Raw genomic sequence first — 22,046 nt, 5'->3', positions numbered from 1 at the left:
TAGATTAGGAATTATCTAAAAGGCAGGCAAGTACAGAGCAATTTATTATCTTTAAAATGTTTTCTCCGGTAGGCCTCTCCAAGGCAAGGAGTCAGTTCTGGTTCAACGTTTGTTCCGAGAGGAGGTTTGGTATAATCGAGTAAGTACAGTTCAGTAACTATTAATTTCGCCAATACAAAGGAATAGTATTCAATTTTAATATTAATTTTCGATTCACCCATTCCAAATTAACACTCTGCTCACTTAATAAATTATTAGAGAGGCATACTGCTACGCCGAATGAACTACATTCTTACAATAATTACATTTTACAGTTAGTAATAATTTCTATGAAATCCAATCAATGAACCTTATTTTATTATCCAGTTGATTTGATCTGGTTCTGTAATTAAAATTATTATTTATACTATGATAAATTGATTTAATATGGAAGTTAGAAAATTCGCTTCATTAAGTAATCTTAGGTGTGGCTAAAACAAGTCGTATTCTGCAGTGTATGGATTTGTCTTGTCAATACTTGATAGCCCCAATTCCATAGATACAAAGTTTTGCCATTTCAATGGCGTAGAGTAATAAAACATAGTGTATATGTATGGATTTATTATTTATATTGATAGGAAATTCGAATAAATATTCTCAATCATGATCATATCATGATGGAGATTATGGAAGGTTGGTTCTTTGTACAAAAGCTTTCACAAAAAAAAAATCAGGATTGCTTCTCACCAGCCACACATTTTTAATTTTATTCATTGCTGTTCAATACTTGCCTGAATTTCATTTCATAAAAAAATTTGAAACGCAACTTACATCAATGAGAACTTTAATGTTAATAACCATTCATGCATTTACTCTTATTAGATTGAATTCTTGAATTCAAATTCCTTCCCGCAAAAGTACTTTATTCCGTTATTGCATAACAATGAGAACTTTTATTTTAATAATCAGTTATGTATTTACTAGATTGAATTCTTGAATTCAAATTCATTCCCGCAAAAGTATTTTATTCCGTTATTGAATAACACTCGATTTTTCTTGTGGATGTGAAGCATATTCTATAATTATTATCAATGAAAGTGTTGCATTCAAAATTCAATACTATTCAATAGATACATTTGTGAGACTAGCCATCAATACATTATTTATGAGGATAGTTTCCTGATTTTTTTCAAAACCGGTTTGAGATGACTCAATATATAGCTTCATTCGATTGTCTCCAATTGTTATGTAAAAATGTAATGTGACATGTTGAAAACTTATTCATGGAGCTATTCGAATAGCTCTGTTGAAGATAGAACATTTTGCTTCAAAGTGTCTCAATTCCAACGGAGTTATTATCAAATGTTCTGTTCTGAAAAACAAAATCAACTATTTAAATGTCCCGTTATTGAAAAACCGTACCGTACCTATTTTCTTTCAGTGGCCCACCCTTGAACCAGCAACTATCTGTTTATTGTTCCTTGTCATATCATGTCGTGAATGGAATAAACTTCCCAACTCTGTTAGATACACTGCGAGCCGAGCGGGCATTAGCTTGTCTGTGAAACAAAGACAATAACTTACTACTCTCCCTTCCATTCATACATTCTTTCATTTTTATATCTCATCTCTATGTTACATAATACATATTCAACATTTTCTGATCATCAGTATAGTATATCATCATTACTACTTAATCAATTCTCCTGTTAATAGATGAATAACATATTGATTGATTCAATTGAAGATTCTTAATTTATCGAGGGTGGTTATAGGCGCCTATCCTTATTTTCATTGATACATTGATTACGATTTTAATAGTAGAATTAAATTTATTCATTTTGTGATACAAAGCTTACGTAAGATGAAAGCCCAATCGGATAGTTTTTCCATTGTAGATTATTAAATTTTTCAATTTTACTTTTAATATCAGCATGGACCTGTAGAACTGAATGAGTGTATGAGCCTAAATAAATCATAATTTACAAGAATAAAGAACTCTAATATCATCTAACAAGTGGCTACCTACCACGCTGAGTTCACTATCAGCTGTCCAACTCCAGTTTAATCAGGATAATTCTAGTGGTAAAATATTCAAAAATGTATTTCGAATTTACTGTATATTTTTATTAGTCCAGTCACTATATACATTGGTGCATGCAATTTATATTGAAGTTCTGATTTTATAATAATACTATTTGAGTACATAAGAGAAGTCCAGAACCAATTTCTTCATGTAAAATTTCCTTGTGCTATATACAGGATGGCCCAAGAACCTCGTATTTTCGGCTCATTTTCCAGTTTTCAGCTATTTCTGCCAAATCTCGTAATCGGACAGAAAAATTTGTTTTTGCCTTTTTTCAGATTAAATTCTTAATAGAATGAGATCATTCGAAACTCTCTATCTCCAATGAGTACTGAGTTATGATTTTTCAAAAATGAGTGGAATTTGAAGAAAAAATCAATTTTGTAGAATTTTAGATTTTCATCAACAATATCTCCCGATTGTTACCATTTAGATGTATAATTCAAAATCCCTCCAGGCGCATTTTTGTGCTCTACGATTGAGATCAGGTAGAGCGCTCTATCTCATAGATTTCCAGGTACACCCTACAACAATGCTTCTTCTATTGTGAAAAATACCTAATTTTCAGCTTCAACCATCATCACCAACTACATAGTCTTCACATTGATATTTCGCACAATGACATAAGTTCATAAGATCATGTTCTATGAAAATCACCCGTTAGATGCACTTCATTTCGGTATTTCCTAGTACGCTTTAGAGGCACGCTTTAGGACACCTCAAGGATCAAAATTTCAAACACTTATAACTTCTGACACAATGCTCAGATTTCATCGTACTTCACTTCATTCTTCTCGGCTCGTGAAGGCGGTCCAAAATCATGCATCATAAGTGGAATTCGGTCGAAAAGTGGACCGAAGTTTGACGTTTTGTTTGACGTTTTATGAGCGTTCAAACTGTTTGAAATTTGGCTTTGAACTCGACGACGAATGTACATTTTTCAACTTTGAGCGCTCACAAAAAGTTCAAAAACGTCAAAAAAGGAACACATTATATGAATCTCATTGCAAATTTATTCCTTTTTCCAACCATGTCCTTAGAATAAGATTTTGAATGATAGTTTTCTAGTTATTAACGTTTTAAATAAATATCGAGAAATCGTGAAATCTCGAAAACCAAGGTTGGTATAAGAAAATTTTACTGGAAATTTTTTGTTACAAATTTGATGAAGAATCCATGATCTTCGGCTGTTATAGGTTTCGTGGGACCCTCTATATATGCTGTATAAGAAGGAAATTTGAAAAACCATTCTGAACAAAGTTTTGGACGCATACTGTGACCTTTTAATTGTTGGGTGATTCCCTGAAATCAAATCAAACAAAATCTTTGAGACCTTTGGGGTCTCAAGAAAAAATATAGATAGTAGGAGAAACTGGGGTTTCTCATTACTAAGGGAGGGGGTGCGTCCATGATGGACTTTTCACCCCTGCTGTATAAAATACAAGAGTTGAATTGTTTTTTTTTAAATTAGGTGTTTAATTCTATTAACACTGAATTTTAAAAATAAATAACACAATGCGTTTTGTTCCAGAACGTTTCTACTGTGAATATTGTTCTGTTGCATCTGTGAACATTTGTTTCGTAATGTCTTCTCGTCCTCAACCATCTACATCTGCTGCTGGCCCATCAAATGCACGTCCTACTGGAGGTGAGTAAATAAATCAACATACATTTATACACTTTTATCTCATTCAAGTCCCAAGCCATTGCTATATCCAAAAAAAATCATATTAGTTATTGTATTTATATTATACCCCAATATATTTAATTTTATATGTACATGAAGACATCACCTTATTTCGGACTTTGTAAACTTATCTAAATTCGGGAGGAAATAGCTTAATGTAACCTTATTTTTTCTCTTCCCATCATTTCCAATAATCAAGCTTCTTATGAAAATAAAGAATACATAAATGAATAAACATTCACATTTTGATCTTACTGATCAATTTTTATGTCCATAATATAAGCTCCAGGCTTATAGGCGGGAAATGAGAATAATAATGATAAGAGAAGTAATGACCTACAGTTTTCCGTTTAAGGTGGGTTCCGAACAACCCGTGTTCGATTTGAAATTCATAGATAGTATTTATCGTAGTTGGCCCAAACGATCATCCATCCGTTCAACAAAAGTTACAGGAGCATGTATTCAATTTTATTGGAATGATTGAGTACCAAAGTAAATAAAGCGTAATATTATATGAATATAATATACTTTATTTTTGTAGTATACGGTAGTCAAAAATAAAACAAGCTATACATTCAATTCAAAACATGGTAAGAGGTTCTGAAGAATTGAAAATAGGCTATGATGTAGTCAATTGCAATTTCATGCGTACTGGAAATCCCATAGAAATAAATTTAATGTTTGATGTATGTATTTACAACATTATTTGTAATATCTATAGGGATATTGGGAACCCCTCATGGCTGATGGGCTCAGCAAGCTTGATTATAGGAATTGATGTCATGAAAAGCGAAAACTCATTCTTCAGGCCTACAGTTACTAAATTTTTAGTTACAATCATTATTATGTCGTAACGGCTACATCTCTTTCATCTGCAATGATATCTATGTGACACCAGCAATATGCGGGATGCATCAGTTAGTTGAACTTGAGTTGGGTTCAAGTTAATTTGATTACTGTTAAGGCAAATGCTGACTCGGGCTTGTACGTTGCAGAATGAAATTTGTATCATTTTTTACATGGGCAGATTTTGAGTTTCGTAATCGGACCATTGATAGCTTTGTCAGCTTGTATACTGAACAACATTTTTAATAAATCAATAGGAGTATAAGAAATTTATAACAGTTATACAATTCAAAGACTCATTTTTTGAATTATCAAGGTTATAAGCAAAATGTATACAATGTAAACTCAATTCAGCCTTGCTTTTGATGAAACTAATGTAGCATAAGGTTTGACTTTTCCTTTCTGAGAATAATAGAGGAAAATGAACTTCCACTTAGTAGAGTACTGAGAGTACTTGTAAGGAATATTGCGGTGAAATGAATGAATATATGAGTGAATCATTTCAGGAATTTTTGAAAGAAAATTTTCGATTAAATTACAGTTTATTGATATGAGAAGGCTAGCAGCTTCATTTCTTAACATTTTCAAAAAGATACATTTATAAAGTTTAATTATCATTCATATTTGATGGAGTTTTTAATCACTACTCGTCTTTCATTGACTATTGAATTCAAAGTCTCACATAATGTTTCAAAATCCAAACTTGAAGATTCTGGATTCAAAGACTCGAAGACCGAAACAGACTGAATTCAATAAGGGTGTTGGTTTGCAAGTAGAGCATTGATGTTTCACTATCCTTCTCAATATGATACTTGGAGCCTTAAAACAAGACCGCTGTAGGTATAGACTGGCAAGAAATTGGATTGATTCACGTTACACAGCCTCACGTTACCTATACTACTATAAGTATTTCATGTTAATCAGATAACTCATTACAAGTTTATCCATCTCATTTACCTATAGCCTCATTGATAATTTGATATTCTGTATTTTGTTCGTTATTGTGATTGCTTGATATTTAGAATATTCAATATTTATATTTAATACTTGACATTTGGATGGAATAATTTATTGTGTTTACTTCTTATTATTTCTTATCAAATTCCTACTAAATAGTGACTGAATCACCTTTAAATTGAGGCATATGTTGTGTGAGCGGTTTGAATTTCAATTACAATGATATTTCAAGAATCCTAGATGTTTGCTATTGAGAATTGAACGTTATACATAGTAATCAAGCTAACCAAAACTTGATGATCTCATTCATGTCAATGCAGGCATAGCATAGAAAACCAACCATTATATATTAAGATAAAACATGAACATACATTTTACTTGCATTTCTAAATAGTTGACATGTGATTATGATCAATTATTACACTATAGTATATTCAATATTTTTTTGGTGGAGCACCACGAAATCGCCATCTTATGAAAAATTTACTTCCCTGAAAAGGCCTACCGCTAGAACAGATCATTACTAAACCATCGTTGTTAACAATCCAAATCATTTGTAATTGATTATGGGCTATTTTGAAAAAAAATATATAGTATTAGTGGATGAAATGTGAACGTTTTTCGCCGTTTCTATATAAAGGATTTCTATATTATAAAAATGCACCTTTTATAAATAGATGAACTGCCTGTGTGTCATCAATAGAAAATGGAGTGAGCATATCATGCGGTGTTCTCAACCAGAGACAATAGAATAGGAGATTTAGTAATTCTATTATCTCGTGAAAAGCGATGACCAACAATAAATAAATGTAAACCGTTCTTGTTTTTAAAATTCTATCATTCTAAATAACAAGTGGAAACCTAGAATAAAAAAAAACTTCTTCGTAGCTCGCGGTTTATGAAGAAGTTTGTAACCCTGATAAAATTCTAGGCATTAATCCTATAAAAGCATTAGTAATTTTCTGCATGAGGTGGGCTCAATCTCAATGAGTTGATTCAATAAAAAAAATTTCTAGATCTTAAAATGATTATCATAGTATTGCTGAGGAAATTATTTTATGATGATTAGCCTATTGAACAGTAATAGTAGGGACCATACTGTATCCTTTCAGTATTTGCTCATAACTAATCAATGTAATAGTTGTTCTCATCATCTGTTTGTCGGATAATGATAGAGATTACGCGTTAAGATGATGAGGGAGCCAACTACAATACGCTATACTTCTGTATCCTATTACAATATTATTAATAAATCATGAAAAATTACAAAGCTCTTCAAAGCCTCACATCTCATCCTCATGCCTAAAAGTTCAACTGGGTGGGAGTGAACATCGCCTAAACTTTATTCTTGCATTAATATTTCAAAAGTAGGTAATATTCTCATTAACACTAGAATAATAATTATTATTATTACCCATAACTGAGTTCTAGAAACAACAAATTAGTGTTGGTTAAACCTCTCGGCAACAGAATCTCCCTTATACAGAAGTGTATCATGAAAAATACACTTATGAGAAGATTTTAATAAGAGTAGGCTACAGAACTTGCTTATGCTTGATCAGTGATGCTTTAATAATAGCACCAACATCAATAAAAATAATGAATTACTCAACATTTGATTACAACTGCAGCTATACAAAAATTTTCCAAGGTAGAAATTTTTTTCTAGCTGACAGCCAGCCTGCTCACTAGAAGCCAGCTCAACCTATCGAGATGTCTTCATCAACCAAGGCAAACAAAGCAGCCAGCTCGAGTGCGAGGGTAGCACACCCGCCTACCAGTGTGATGGTGACCGCTGCTATTACCGGACTCCAGGAGCGTGGTGGATCGTCACTTCACGCTATCAAAAAATACATAACAGCTAACTACCAAGTCGATGCAGAGAGGCTGGCACCGTACATCAAAAAGTATCTGAAAGTAGCCGTAGAATCCGGAGTTATCACCCAGACGAAAGGCAATGGTGCTACCGGATCGTTCAAGATTACGAAAAGAGCCACACAGACGCGTAGCACCAGTGCCAAGCCGAAATCAGCGCAGCCCACTGCTGAGGGAGCCAAGCCTAAAAAGGCAAATGACAGGAAAGAGGCAGCTGCCAGCAGGCGCAAACCAGCCTCCACTGCGTCGGCAGCCAAGTCCAAGACTCCAAAGGCAAACAACGCGATGAAACCCTCGTCATCCAAGAAGCAAAAGTAACCAAAAGGAGGAGAAGCATGACATAAAAATAATTTCTAATCTTCTTCTCTAACCATCACAAGCCGTGAGGATAGCTGCAGCTAAACAATATTTAATCTGTTTCAGCCAGTTCAGCTAACCGATGTGTTATCTAAAAGTTTATCCAATAGAAAATTAGTTTTTGAATTTAAAAATGAGGCTATCCATGTTTTAAACTCTAGCAGACACAAAAATGTTGTTGGATCAACAAATTACATCAAATATTTCGATAAAGAGAGCATATTATTTAAAATAAGTCTTTCAATCTAACAATGAGGGTAACCAAGTTTTAAACTCTAGCGGGACACAAATATTGTATTGTTGGATCAACGAATTACATTAAACATTTCGATAAAGAGACCATATTATTAATGAGTTTTTCAATTTAGAAATAAGGCTATTCATGTTTTAAACTCTAGCGGGACACAAATATTGTTGGATCAACGAATAACATTAAATATTTCGATAAACAGAGCATATTATTTGAGCTACTGCTATAGCTATAAACAGTAGGTTTTGTTTTCAAAAGGTTCTCATAGATTCTTAGTATATTGTTCAAGTTCTGTAATGAGTTTGTCGAACTCTTAAAATCATAGTGATCAAAGATTTTGACAGATCCACAACAGAGCTTGAACAATTCCTGTACTCCGATGAGCGTATCTGAGAAACTTTAAAAACAAATAGAACATAATTTTTATAGCTATAATTGTAGCTTGAATATAAGTTACTAAGGATATTAATTTGTGAATATTGGTTAATCAAATAAAATATTTTTATAAAAAGTAATTTTTTTTTCAATTTTTTTTATATTACTCTAAATGATCATAATACTCATCCTATTAGTTTCATAATACTCATTCTATTAGTTCTAAAGGCGCATCAAACATGCCGAACCGAACCTCGAACAGTGCAGCGAACCGCACAACGTCCGGCACAGCGAACATTCATCATATTATCTTCTTTCTTTCCACTACTTCAGAAGATCGCGACTGTTTTATTTTGCTTTTGGGATGATGGTAGATTGCATATCTTCTTGAGTTTTCTTCGATTAAATTTCTTCGCTTGTCTAAGCATATTTTAAGCGTTCACTCACTTTGTTCAACTCGATCACCTCTTAACGAGTATGTAGTTTTGGTTTTTCTATTGCATTTATAAATATCTTCATGTTCCATCTCGAGTTCGACCTATAACTTAATAACAATATCAAGTCACAATACATAATTACAACTGCAATATAGTTTATATTATTTAGTCTTCTTCTCTAAACAGTAAACACTTAAAACAATCTGCCAACCCAAAATTTGAAGGGCTTCATCTTTCATAACATTATCTTCTATAATGTGAAGACTCATTCATCAAACATTCGTTTCATTCGCTTACCACAAGGTGCATGCTGTTTGCCAAACTCTGAACTATTCAGCCAATCAGAGCCTAAGTTATTTCGCGAAAAAACATCAATCAAGAAATGCTTGTTTTAAAATTCGCCGTGTAGCGCTCAAATACAACCGTATACAAGTATAACCGCAATGCGATTCCGTATTGCGAGTACAGCATTGGAAAAAATAAAGGCGTTTATTGAGCTCTTGAAAAAACGAGTTATCTGGTAAGACGCATATTTTAAATTACCCTGATCTCATGAACACCGTAGGCCAGTTTCATACGGCAGAATCCTGCCTCCTGAAGATCATATTACAGAAGATTATATTTCATATTTTGCAGCTCTTCTTTGCTTTCACATGGGGATCTTTCAATTCAGCCGACGGATCTAACAAGTAAGCCGAAGTTTGCTCAAAGTATGACTCATCACTTTTTCTCAAAGACTAGCTTCCTTAAAATATAGATAAAAGATTTCTGATTTCGGATTTGGATTCAGCGACCCCAAATTCTTTAAAGCGTAAGTCCCATTTTCAAAAATACCCGAAAACAAGGGACTTATAGCTGTTTTTAATATAGCTTTCCATTATCATAATGATTATAATATGGTAAACGTACTAAAGATAACAATACTCCTGCCTCACGAAGAGGTTTTAAGAAGTTTTTAAACACCTGAAAAGTTTAAACTTGAACATTTTTAATTTTTAAAAGTTCTAGTTTTCAAAAAAAATTACACTTTGAAAAGATGAATCCAAATATAAAATCATAAAACATCTCCACTCATCACCCAACAAAATACGAGGAAAAGGAATCTTGTAAAGCAAACTTCACTGAATTTCAATTGTCTTTCAACAATCTAATTCATCAGGTTTAAAACGTTGAAATCACTTTGAATTCCCAGTAATTATTGTCTTTATTTCATTGCAACAATCATAAAAATCTATTATGAGAACATATAGTATAAACGTTGTGCTGATCTGAATCAATCTATGGTAATAATAGGAATTGAAAGAATAAAAAATGTCATTCCATTCCAAGTAAAACGAAACTGATGTCTGTGTTTGTATTAGAACTGCTGAATGGATAACTTAATGCATATTGAAAAAGTCATGAATAGGCCATACCAGCCTGGCGACTTTGATGCTGACACCAGAATCTAGTTTTATTTCTATTAAAGAATGATACAGAATGAAAACCATGTATCATAGTACAAAGCAGTACGATACTTTGTATCATGAGTAGTGATTAACATAGTCATGACTTATCGATTTTAGTCGCCGAGCCTGAGCTGAATCCTCAGTTGTAAAACTATGGACCAAGCGTGAGCTTTTGCTTTTCTATGTCGTATACCGTGGACAAAAACTTTTTGCTTTTTTGTTGTTCGATTATTTGCCGTCCTTATGAATCTGTTGAATCAAAGGTAATGATATTTAACAAGTTGCGCTGAACCTGGTAGAGTTCATAAGAACGGTAAAAAATCAATTTTACGAAAATCGATGTGCATGTAACTGGTTTTAGAAGATCAATACGATAATGTGTTCTATCACAATTTAATTATTATAATAGAAATGTTTAAGTTGGATGCAAACCTACTGCACATGAGGAGACAAATAAATTTATGAAAAGCTTGATAGCTTGAATAGTGGATATCTGGATACCACGTTACACGTTTTTAGTGTGAGATATAATAATATGTCTTAGAAAAATGTTTAATCTGTTTTGTCAATCGGCAGGAAAACATTGGTTTTTCAAAGTTGTCTTACTCCCTTATTTTCAGAAATAAAGATAAATATCCAAAATTTCTACACGGATACAGTGTAAGTTGTATTATAATAGGTACTGTATAGGTACTGTATACGTACTGTATAGTACAGTACCTGTTCGTTTTTACCGTATAATTATATGGTAATAGAAAGCTTTATTAAAAACAGCCATAACTTCCTTGTTTTCGGATATTTTCGAAAACGGGATCTACGCTTTAGAGAATTTGGGGTCGCTGAATCCAAATCCGAAATCAGAATCTTTCTATCTTCATTATCAAGAAAGATAGTTTTTGAGAAAAAGTGGTGACCGGAGAGACGTAGAATCACCATGTGAAAGCGGAGATTTGTCGGCTAGTATCTCGATCCAAGCCGGTTTCTGCTTTCTGCTTGCCTCGAGGGGGAAAGACGTGACAAAAGGAGGTTCCTGGCTCGGGGTCACCATGTGAAAGACACGATTTGACTCAATGTACTTCGACAAAAAAACGTGAACACTGTTCAGTGTTCAAGTTGCACGTCTCCTATCGTGTGAAAGTAGCCTATAGGCTAATCGAGATTTAACTGTAAATATCATTTTTTCCTGATTAGAATAGCTTTATTATTAACCAGATATACAATGCTTGATTAATTCTTTAATAATTTATTTGAATCTACTCATCAAAATGATTCAAAATGGATGAGCAATTGATTAGTAAGAAAATAATGATAAGATTATTTGATAATATTATTATAATGTTTAGAGAAATATCATTTATATTCATAGAAACATTTGTCTTCAAATGTTGTTTACATATACAACATTATTGGCACTCATGAAAACTGATGATTTGATGTGGAACTCGATAGAATAAATTAACAGAACAGATCCATCATTAATATTTTAAATATTCACCAGGTGACTGAATTTTTTGTTAAATTCGCTTCTCGGTTCGATGCACAGCTCGCTGCGCTGTTCATCAGGATCGCTGGATCTATCAGGAAAAATATTATTCAACATTACCATAATATTATTAAAAATAATAAATATGTAATAACAATAACTTTTTTCTATCATCTTTCATTTGAGATCCGAGAACAACGTAAACTGACTTATTACATGCCGCTGAATTTTTCAATCAACTGTTTTGAAATAGTGAGGTTTATTATTAAAAGTAGTTCTATAAACAGTAGCACTTGCGAATTTGATCACATCTTGTGCAAAATGAGTTTCGTCAAAGGACTCATACAAAATATTGTAAATTTCTCTTATCCTTCAGGCTTTTCAACAGGCTAAAAATACTTACAACTGGTGATAGTTTTCAAAGTTTTTGGACTCGTATACTATGAAGCTATCAAAATGAATAAAGTTTTTCTTCTTAAGATATGAGCGTCTAAGGATAACATTTTTGGAAAGATCATTTCAAATTCGGTAAGAGATAAATTTATGAAATTTATAAATTCTTCATGGTTCATGGAATGAAACAAAAATTTACTGAAAATATAAATTTTTTATTAAGCTATTCCATTCACAAGAAATGACCAAAAATATTCCAACTAAAAGTAATTGTAAATGGGATAGCTTTCTCAAAAATTTATATTCTCAGAAAATTTTTGTTTTATTCAATGAACCATGAAGAATTTACTTTCAAAATTTCATAAATTTATCTCTTACCGAATAAGATATTCTAGAAGATCTAGATACAGATCTAATATCAGGAAGTCAGGAGAAGGCGAAATTGTAGATCTTTGTAAATTTATTGTGGATGATCTTGTCCTGGAATTTCAAGTCAGTCTTTAATTGATTGAAACATTTTTCGACTCCAAACTCCAAAATAAGAACATAGAATTATTTAAAATCAGATGAGTTTGAATTTCATTTTTTTAATGCATGGAGCACAAGACTTTTTATGAAAAACTGTTTTCAAGTTGATCAACTTCTGCTTTCCAAGCCTTTACAGGCATCCAACCATTTATAGAGAAGTATGCTCTTCACAACTTCACAAGTGTGTCCATCGTTCAGCGTGTAGAATGAATACTTTCACTTTTCTTTTCAAAGTTTAATTTTGATAGGAGAAGTTCATTTATTTATTCATTTGCATTCATAGGCAAAATTATTGACTTCATGTATCATCCTTAGCAGCATGAAGAGCACTCAGACCTCGAAGGAATACTGTAGGGAACAAAGACCTTGAAGAGATCTTTGGTAGATCTAAGGTCTTTGGTAGGGAATGACAGCTGACAGGCCATCGAAAACAGAGTAAGTTTGGAGTTTCGTCCACCAGGTGCTCTCTAGTAGAGAGTGTGTATTTTCCCCTGTGACGGGGTGTAGTGGGAGGTAGAAATAGCATCCCTCTCTAGCCTAGAAGGGAAGAAGCCTAGATACAGTCATGTTGTTGGAAGCTGAATGCTGAAGGATCAAGGCAGGCAGACAAGAGAGCAATCAGATCGCTTGTATACCAAACGTCACCCTTCACCGTACCTAGAGGATTCTTCTCAGGTTAGCCACGGAATCCGTTCTAAGGCTTTTATCAGAATCATATTTTGTATTTTTGATTGCTATTCGAATGCATGAGATAATTATTATGGAGGTAATAAATAACCTCTTCAATATTTAAGGGGTTTTAAAGTCTATCACATTCAAAAAACCAATTGATCATTTTAAGAGCTGCACTGGTAAATGAAGGGCAAAACGTATTCCTTGTTTAGTTCACTATTTTCTCACTAGAAGACTTGCAGAAAAATGTAACTTGTTCTGATGAATTTTAAGAATGCTTGTATTATCTTCAACATTCAATACCGTATTCAACTCTATTACTAGGTGTAAACTGTAGTTATAATTTTCCTTGCAGTTGGTTGTAGAGTAAATCGAATTTTTAAGACTTTGTACCACTATTATTGAGATGTTTATGAACAATTCGGTCTATGAACAATTTTCATGGTTTTTTGTAAAAGGCTAATACTGTTGAAAATGCAAATTAATAATAAATCTCAATATATCAGGGTTTTTGGGCATAAATGACCTGCACAGGTACCGTATTGTAATTTTGTTGGAACCTGGTTGATTCTCAGTTTAACTATTTAATTTTTTATTTATATTTATCTTCTTCAACTAGGATTAGATATCATCAATTGGGAATAGAGAAAAAACAAGTACATTGGCTTGAAAACATATACAAAATGTAGGTGTAGACGCTTCGAATTTACAATAATGAGCTGCTGTTAACAATATTATGCTAAATTCAGGAATCTCTGTTTGCTTTATGTTTACTCAGTTTATTTCTTTGTCCCAACTGCTATCGGTACTTGAAACCTGAGTGAATATGGAAATAGTTAGATGACTAAGGAAATTGAATTGGTGACGATAAATTATAATTTATTATAGTAAAAATGTTACAATCCAAAACAGAATATCCGTTTCTCACATATATATATATATATATATATATAATATATATATATATATATATATATATATACAATTTTATCATCAATTACAGTGGTAACCTCCAAAGTCCAATAACGCAAATTTTGAAATTTGCCTTCGATTTTAAAAGATATAAAGTTGTCATATAAGATATAAAACAATTTCGATCTCTGTTTCACTTGGAAGATTTGTTTTGGAACTTCCAAAGAATTTCAATTACCACGCAGTCTGCGTTAAATTCCCCATCTGTGGTAATAATCCCCCCTGTCAATCATATTAATTCGATTCTATCTCTATTGATGGAAATATTCCTCATGTATTATCTTATGATGCTGAAATAATAACAATAAAATTAGTGCTCGATAAAAACTCCATCTGATGACAATCATAACAAAATAAAAATAAGCTGAAATAAACTATTTTTTATGAACAATTACCACGAGAATTCCTCTTTTTCCATAATTATTGGTTGTGGATAATTTAGAGAAAGATACCAGTTCAAATTATTATTCAATCTCAAAATTGAGTATTAGTCCAGTCAATATAGACATGGAGAAGGGGGTGTGCTTGAAATTTATATTGTAGTTTTGATTTTTTAATATATTGTTTGGATTTGGATACATAAGAGAATTCAGAACCATTTTTTTTCATGCAAAATTCCCTTGTGCTAGATATAGAGTAGCCCAAAACATCGTATTTTCGGTTCATTTTCCAGCTTTCAGCTATTTCCGCCAAATCCTGTAATCGGACAGAAAAATTCACTCTCGCCTTTTTAGAGATTATAAAATTCGTAATAGAATGGAATCATTCAAAACTCTCTATCTTCAATGAGTACTGAGTTACGATTTTTCAAAAATCGCTTAAATCTCAAAATTGAGTATTAGTCCAGTCAATATAGACATGGAGAAGGGGGTGTGCTTGAAATTTATATTGTAGTTTTGATTTTTTAATATATTGTTTGGATTTGGATACATAAGAGAATTCAGAACCATTTTTTTCATGCAAAATTCCCTTGTGCTAGATATAGAGTAGCCCAAAACATCGTATTTTCGGTTCATTTTCCAGCTTTCAGCTATTTCCGCCAAATCCTGTAATCGGACAGAAAAATTCACTCTCGCCTTTTTAGAGATTATAAAATTCGTAATAGAATGGAATCATTCAAAACTCTCTATCTTCAATGAGTACTGAGTTACGATTTTTCAAAAATGAGTAGAATTTTAAGAAAAAATCAATTTTGTTGAACTTTGGTTTTTGATCAACAATATTTTCCGATGTTACCATTTGAATGTATAATTCAAAATCCCTCTATAGTCCAGTCAAGGAAAGGACTATTGGATTAACTTTTATAGAAGGAAAAGTTTGGAAGACAATTTTTCACCCCGCAGCTCTGTTTAGGATAGCAAGGAGGTGAACATATCAAAAGTCTCCATCCCTACCCCTTGTGCTAAGGGGTTGGGGTGGTTCTAAGTTACCATTATTTGGATTCTCGCATATAACTCGAAAACTATGTATCTTACGGACATTTGTTATATACAAAATTAAAGCTTACATAATTTACTACAATATTCATGCTACATTTTTTATTTATGTTCTCAAGTTTTCGATATATTCGCTCATGAAAGTGTGACATTTTTGAAAAAACACGTTTGCCTCCAATTTTTTCTTTTGCTACTTTTGTACAATAGACAAAGGAATTTGGAGGGATTGTTTTGTACACAATTTTTGACTTAGCAGCTTTGTTGAGACTAGTTAGGAGGAGAACATATCAAAAGTCCCCATTCCTAACTCATTTGCTTAGGGGATGAGGGTGGTTAAAAAGATGAATTTTTCAGCTTTTTTCTTCGGAGCTCATATCTTGAGAAGAATGCGTTCAACCTACATAGCTAACTAATCTAAAATACAGCTTGATAAATTCTCTACACTTACTATTCAGTGGAATTTTGTAATATTCCCAAGAGTTCTGGATACATTAGCTCTTTCAGGGCTTATAATCTCCAACAATGAAATGTGGAAATAAATGCTCATCTTAGGTTTGTAGAGCATTAAATTCTCTTTGAAACGATGTATTATTTGACTATTCTAAGTTTTCGTTCTATTATTATAGAAACTTTAATGTATAAATTCTGTACATTTTTTTCAGTGAAATTTTGTGATATTCCCAACACTTCCCGAGAAATTCGCTTTTGAAGGTGTGCAATTGTAAAAATAACAGGTTTTTATGCAATTCTTTGCTCTTTCAGGGCTTATGAATCTCCAAAAATGCATTGTAAAAATTAATGCTTATCGTAGGTTTATAGAGCATTAAATTCTCTTTGAAACTATGTATTATTTCACTATTCTAAGTTTTCGTTTCATTGTCATAGCAACTTTAATGCAGGGGGTGAAATTTTCAATATTGCAACTAGCGTCAACTCAGCGGTTCCACACCTTCAACAGAGGTGATAAAGATGCGCACTTTTGATATATTTATCTACTAACTAGTCCAAATTGTCAAATGATCAATTGTTGCAGCATTCAACATTTCATCCCCTACATTGAAGTTGCTATGACAATGAAACGAAAACTTGGAATAGTGAAATAATACATCATTCAAAGAAAATTTAATGCTCTACAAACCTGAAATAAGCATTAATTTTCACATTGTTGGAGATTATAAGCCCTGAAAGAGCAAAAAATTGGATAAAAACCTGTTATTTCAACAATCGCACACCTTCAAGAGCGAATACATCGGGAACTGTTGAAAATATCACAAAATTCCACTGAATAGAAAGTGTAGAGAATTTATCAAGCTTCATTTTTGAATTATTGTTAGTTATGTCGGTTGAACGCATTCTTCTCAAGATATGAGCGCGGAAGCAAAAAGCTGAAAATGCAACTTTTAAACCACCCTCATCTCATCCCCTAATCACATGAGTTAGGAATAACTTCTGATATGTTTTCCTCCTAACAAAGCTGCAAAGTAAAAAATTGTGTACAAAACATTCCCTCCAAATTCCTTTGTCAATATTGGTCTATTGTAGAAAAGTAGCAAAAGAAGAAAAAAATGGAGGCAAACGTGTTTTTTGTCTGTAAGATACATAATTTTCGAGTTATATGCGAGAAACCAGAAAATGATAACTTTGAACCACCCCCACCCGCTTTACACAAGGGGTAGGGATGGGGACTTTTTATATGTTTACCTCCTTCCTACCCTAAACAGAACTGTGGGGTCGAAAGTTGCCTTCCAGACTTTTCCTTCTTTACCCTCTTTTGAGCATTCATTGCCTGGACTACTGGATGTAATTTTGTGCTCTACACTCTTAGACCAGGAAGAGCGCTCTATCTCTTATTGATTTCCAGGTACACATGACAATGCTCCTTGTATTTTGAAAAACACCTCATTTTTAGCTCCAATCATCATCACCAACTCCATTGTTATCACATTGAGATCAAACAATTATATTATAAGTTCTTAAGATCATTTTCTATGAGAATCATCCGTTGGATGCACTTAATTTTTGAAGCGCACATGACACCTCAAGGATCAACATTTCTAACACTCATAACTTTTGACACAATAATCGGACCTTATCGTACTTCAGTTCATTCTTCTCGGCTCTTCAAGGCGGTTCAAAATTATGCATCATAAGTCAAATTCGGTTGAAAAATAGAAAATTCATCTTTGAGTGTACTTTAAGCTGTATTTCAAAACACAAAAAATGCCAATTTCTATATTGAAAGCTGCGCATCTTGTGAAATACTTAAAATGAAATTTCAAAAGCTTGTAAGGATGTGAATTTTCTCCTCTTCTCACCCCAATTAACAATACACTTCAATACCATTAGAAAGTTACAGCCGATTCTAGAATGAAGATTTTTTTTCGCAAATTTTCTGTTGATATAGTCTCTAAAACGGTTCATCATAAAAACCAATGATTAGTTCCAAATTGTAGACAATTTCATCCTCTATGAGCTTAGTTGCCTAAAATTAATCTTGAATCACTGTTTCCTATAATAACACTGCCAAGACTTTTAATATCAGGAAAGTATCTTCATTTCTTGATTTTTCAACAATCGAATCTTACTTTTCGAACATATTTTTTTTATGAATCATTCATAGAAAATGGAAGTGAAGATACTACCTACTCTGTTCAAGACAAGTAGTTAGTAGTTCTTTTTATAATAACGGATTAAGGAGATAGCTTTGAATATAGAAATTGGTAATTTCTTGTGTATTGGAATATTAGTTAAAGTACACTCAAGAAAGATTTTATATTGTTCGACCGAATGAGCTCAAGGACGATGAGATCCGATTATTGTGTCAAAATTTATGACTGTTTGAAATGTTGATCTTTGAGGTGTCCTTATGCACGCATTCTCCACAAAATTAAGAGCATCCAACGGGTGTTTCTCATAGAAAATGATCTTATGAACTTATCATTGTGCAAAATGTGATGACAATGGAGTTGGTGAGGATGATTGAGGCTAAAAATTAGGTGTTTCAAAATACAAGAAGCATTGTTGTCAGGTGTACCTGGAAATCTACATGAGATAGAGCGGTCTAAGATTGTAGAGCACAAAATTACACCCAGAGGGATTTTGAACCATACATTAAAATGGTTACAATCGGAAGATATTGTTGATCAAAAACCAAAATTCAATAAAATTGATTTTTTCTTGAAGTTTTACTGATTTTTGAAAAATTTTAACTCGGTACTCATTGAAGATAGAGAGTTTTGAATTCTACTATGAATTTCTTCATAATCTGAAAAAAGGCGAGAGTAAATTTTTCTGGAAGGTGGAAAATGTACCGAAAATATGATATTTTGGGCTGGAAAATGAACCGAAAATACAATGTTCTGGGCAACTCTGTATCTAGCTCAAGGAAATTTTGCATGAAAAAAAAATGGTTCTTGACTTCTCCCATGAAACAATATATTAAAAAATCAAAACTACAATATAAATGGCAAACACCAATGTTTAAAGTGACTGGACATATCGTTCCAAGAAAAACAACGTTTATTCTCAGAATTTCATTGCAGCTATTCTAATAAAAGGAGTTGAGAATCAACAAATAGATTAAACGGTAATTTTCCTTGAAAAAGACACAGAAAAGTGAATTCTCTGTATCTACCTACCATCGTCTGCTCCTAAGTTAGGCGTTGTTTTTTTTTTTTTTTTTTAATTAAATGCGATATCAATATTGAATTAAAATGTTAGTTACAGTACAATGAGGTGTAGTAGCTAAGGATCTAATGAGGATCTAATTTTTGGATTTTTCTAGGGAATGAGCATAGATAAAATGTCCATTGCAAACGAGATATGTTGTATGAGAAAATTGTATTTAGAAAATGGAATGAATATGTTTTTCCCTTTTTTCTTAAATGTGGCGTGGGCTCCTAGAGAGCTGCTTAGTCTGCCTAGTCAGGTCCTGCTAATACGAATACGTTAATTTTGATAATCATGTTATTCAGTGCAGTCTGCAGTATTTGCAAATTATTCTAGTTTTACGAGTAAGAGAATAGAGTTTAGAGGAAAAAGAGTGTATAGACGCCATTGAGCGTTGCCTCATGTTTGAAAAACTGTTTCTGCTGTGCGTACCCCCGTCTGTCTACTAGCTTGATAACGCGATCAAGTTTTTGTTATGTTGGCAAAACTATGATGTCAGGCAGGAAGTTGATGGATTTCTACTCAAGAATCAAGGTGCATTCCATACTTCTGACCTGTGATTGGTCAATTGGAATAATGACGCAGTTAGTTTTCCAGTCTCTAGAAAAGAGACTGGGTTCATTCATGGTATGCAATGCACTCCCGCACTCGCACATACACACCACGCAACATGGTGTGGGAAATATGGGTGGTAGCTTTCAACCACTTCATGGCTTTTAGCAAACCACTTCATGACTTCAGTCGTTTTCTGCACTTCGACAATTAACATCTCAGACACATTTCTAGCACTGGTATCGTACTTTCGAAAAGTGAGTATTCTTACGCTTCTAAGCTTATCAAGTTGTGACTTATGGTTGATTAGAGTTATTTGCTTCAAAGAACCTAACAAACCGTCTTTTCCACTAATATCTACAACGCTTCAAATTCAACCCAATAGGGTATCAGGTTTTTTAACCATTAATTGTTAATTTTTGCCTCGTAACATGAAATTATTCTTGTTCTCCCATCTCAGGAGGGAAGTATAGCCTAAGTTACTCATTATTATTCGATTTTGACTTCGGATGCTGTTGTTGGTGAGATGTTGTGATAAAAATATCTATCCATAATGAAAACACTAGGGTGTTTAGAAATATCACGAATTTCTTGCGAAATTACATACATGATTCAACATCAATGGTATCATCTTCACTGAAGATGTATGTGATTTTGCAATGAAATCCTGATATTTGTAAACAACATCACAGAGTTTTTATTATCGTATTCGATTTTGTTAGAATCTCGAGGAATATTATTGTTTCTATCTAAAGATTATTTTCCAAGATGAGTGTAGCCTACCTTGATCTACCTTTGATTGACAAAGGAAATACAATTGCGCCCGGACTAATATATTTTACACAAAATTGTATACAGTAAGTCATTTATATGTTAAACACATGCTGAAAATCATAACCCAATAATTTAACAAGTTTCAAAATGTGAAAATATTAAATAATTGAGCTGCTAGAAACGTTGATACTCAAGCTATAAAGAAATGGAATACGGTATGTTATTAGTTAATTGGCTGATAATAATAATAATTCATTTGGACAATTATTGAGTGTCACAGTTAGCCAAAACCGTTAGTATCTTTGAAAAAAGGAATAAAAAGGTACTACGGTAATGTAGTTATCACAATTAAAAACTATGAAGTAGCCCGTTGAAAATATATGATTATAATTTACAAATTTAAATGTCGATTTCACACAGCTGAACTTGATCAATTGCAGTGGCGCCATTTCACCAAACTGCTAGGGGGGGGGAAACCAAGAGGTATGAAGGGGGGGAAGAAATACCCCCAAAGGATAGATGGTCCTGGGTTTTTCCCCATACAACATCACAGTGTTTTCATTATCGTTTTCGATTTTGTTAGAATCTCGAGGAATATATTGTTTCTATCTAAAGGTTATTTTCCAAGATGAGTGTAGCCCACCTTGATCTATAACTTGTATAACTTGTAAGTTGTAGGGTACGTGCCCCTCCCATTAACATGTTTCTTCAATCTTCAATATTACTTTCAAGATTAACTCAGTTCTGTTTAAATTTAATTGAACAGATAATATTATTCTGTAACAACAAATAATCACTTCCCTATAAATAAGTAATAATTTATCAAACAGTTCTAGGCTGTTCTAGTGACAGCAGCACTTGATATATCGAATATAAACTGGCAATAATTTATAATATAATAAAGGAATGAACTGGCTTATAGGCCTACACGTACGGGAACTACTGTAGCTCATCACGTCTGAACTACTGGATTGGTTAACTTGAAATTTTGCGTATAGATCCTTAATTTACCGATGATTTTGTTATAGGCCTATTTTCAATTCTTCAAGATTTTATTATGTCATGTATTCAGTTTGTCAAGTTTTCAATCGGTTATGCGTCCAGTTTGTTATATTTCGCCAACTTTGCTTGAGCGTGGTCATACACAAAATAATGTATTCAACGGTTTTATTCTCATTCTTCCATCTATATAGTTTCTTTTACCATATCTACACTATATACATGTTTAGAAAAACGTCTGAGAACAGCTGAACATCAAATATGTGAGTAA

At 32.8% G+C, this 22,046-nt stretch overlaps 1 protein-coding gene across 10 annotated transcripts in view; it reads left to right on the top strand.

Annotated features, from left to right (window-relative positions):
• LOC111045478 (flocculation protein FLO11) overlaps positions 1-22,046 on the top strand; it is a 66,546-nt gene continuing 44,500 nt past the window's right edge. For all 10 annotated transcript variants that reach the window (XM_039441704.1, XM_039441706.1, XM_039441700.1 and 7 more), the window contains exons 1-2: positions 1-139; positions 3,597-3,713. In XM_039441704.1, coding sequence (XP_039297638.1) covers positions 3,650-3,713 — 64 coding nt within the window. In that variant the 5' untranslated portion in view covers positions 1-139; positions 3,597-3,649. The remainder of the gene's footprint in view (positions 140-3,596; positions 3,714-22,046) is intronic.

This window comes from Nilaparvata lugens, chromosome X, assembly GCF_014356525.2.
Source record: "Nilaparvata lugens isolate BPH chromosome X, ASM1435652v1, whole genome shotgun sequence".
Lineage (NCBI taxonomy): Eukaryota > Metazoa > Arthropoda > Insecta > Hemiptera > Delphacidae > Nilaparvata > Nilaparvata lugens.
This window is presented reverse-complemented; position numbering and strand designations above follow the sequence as displayed.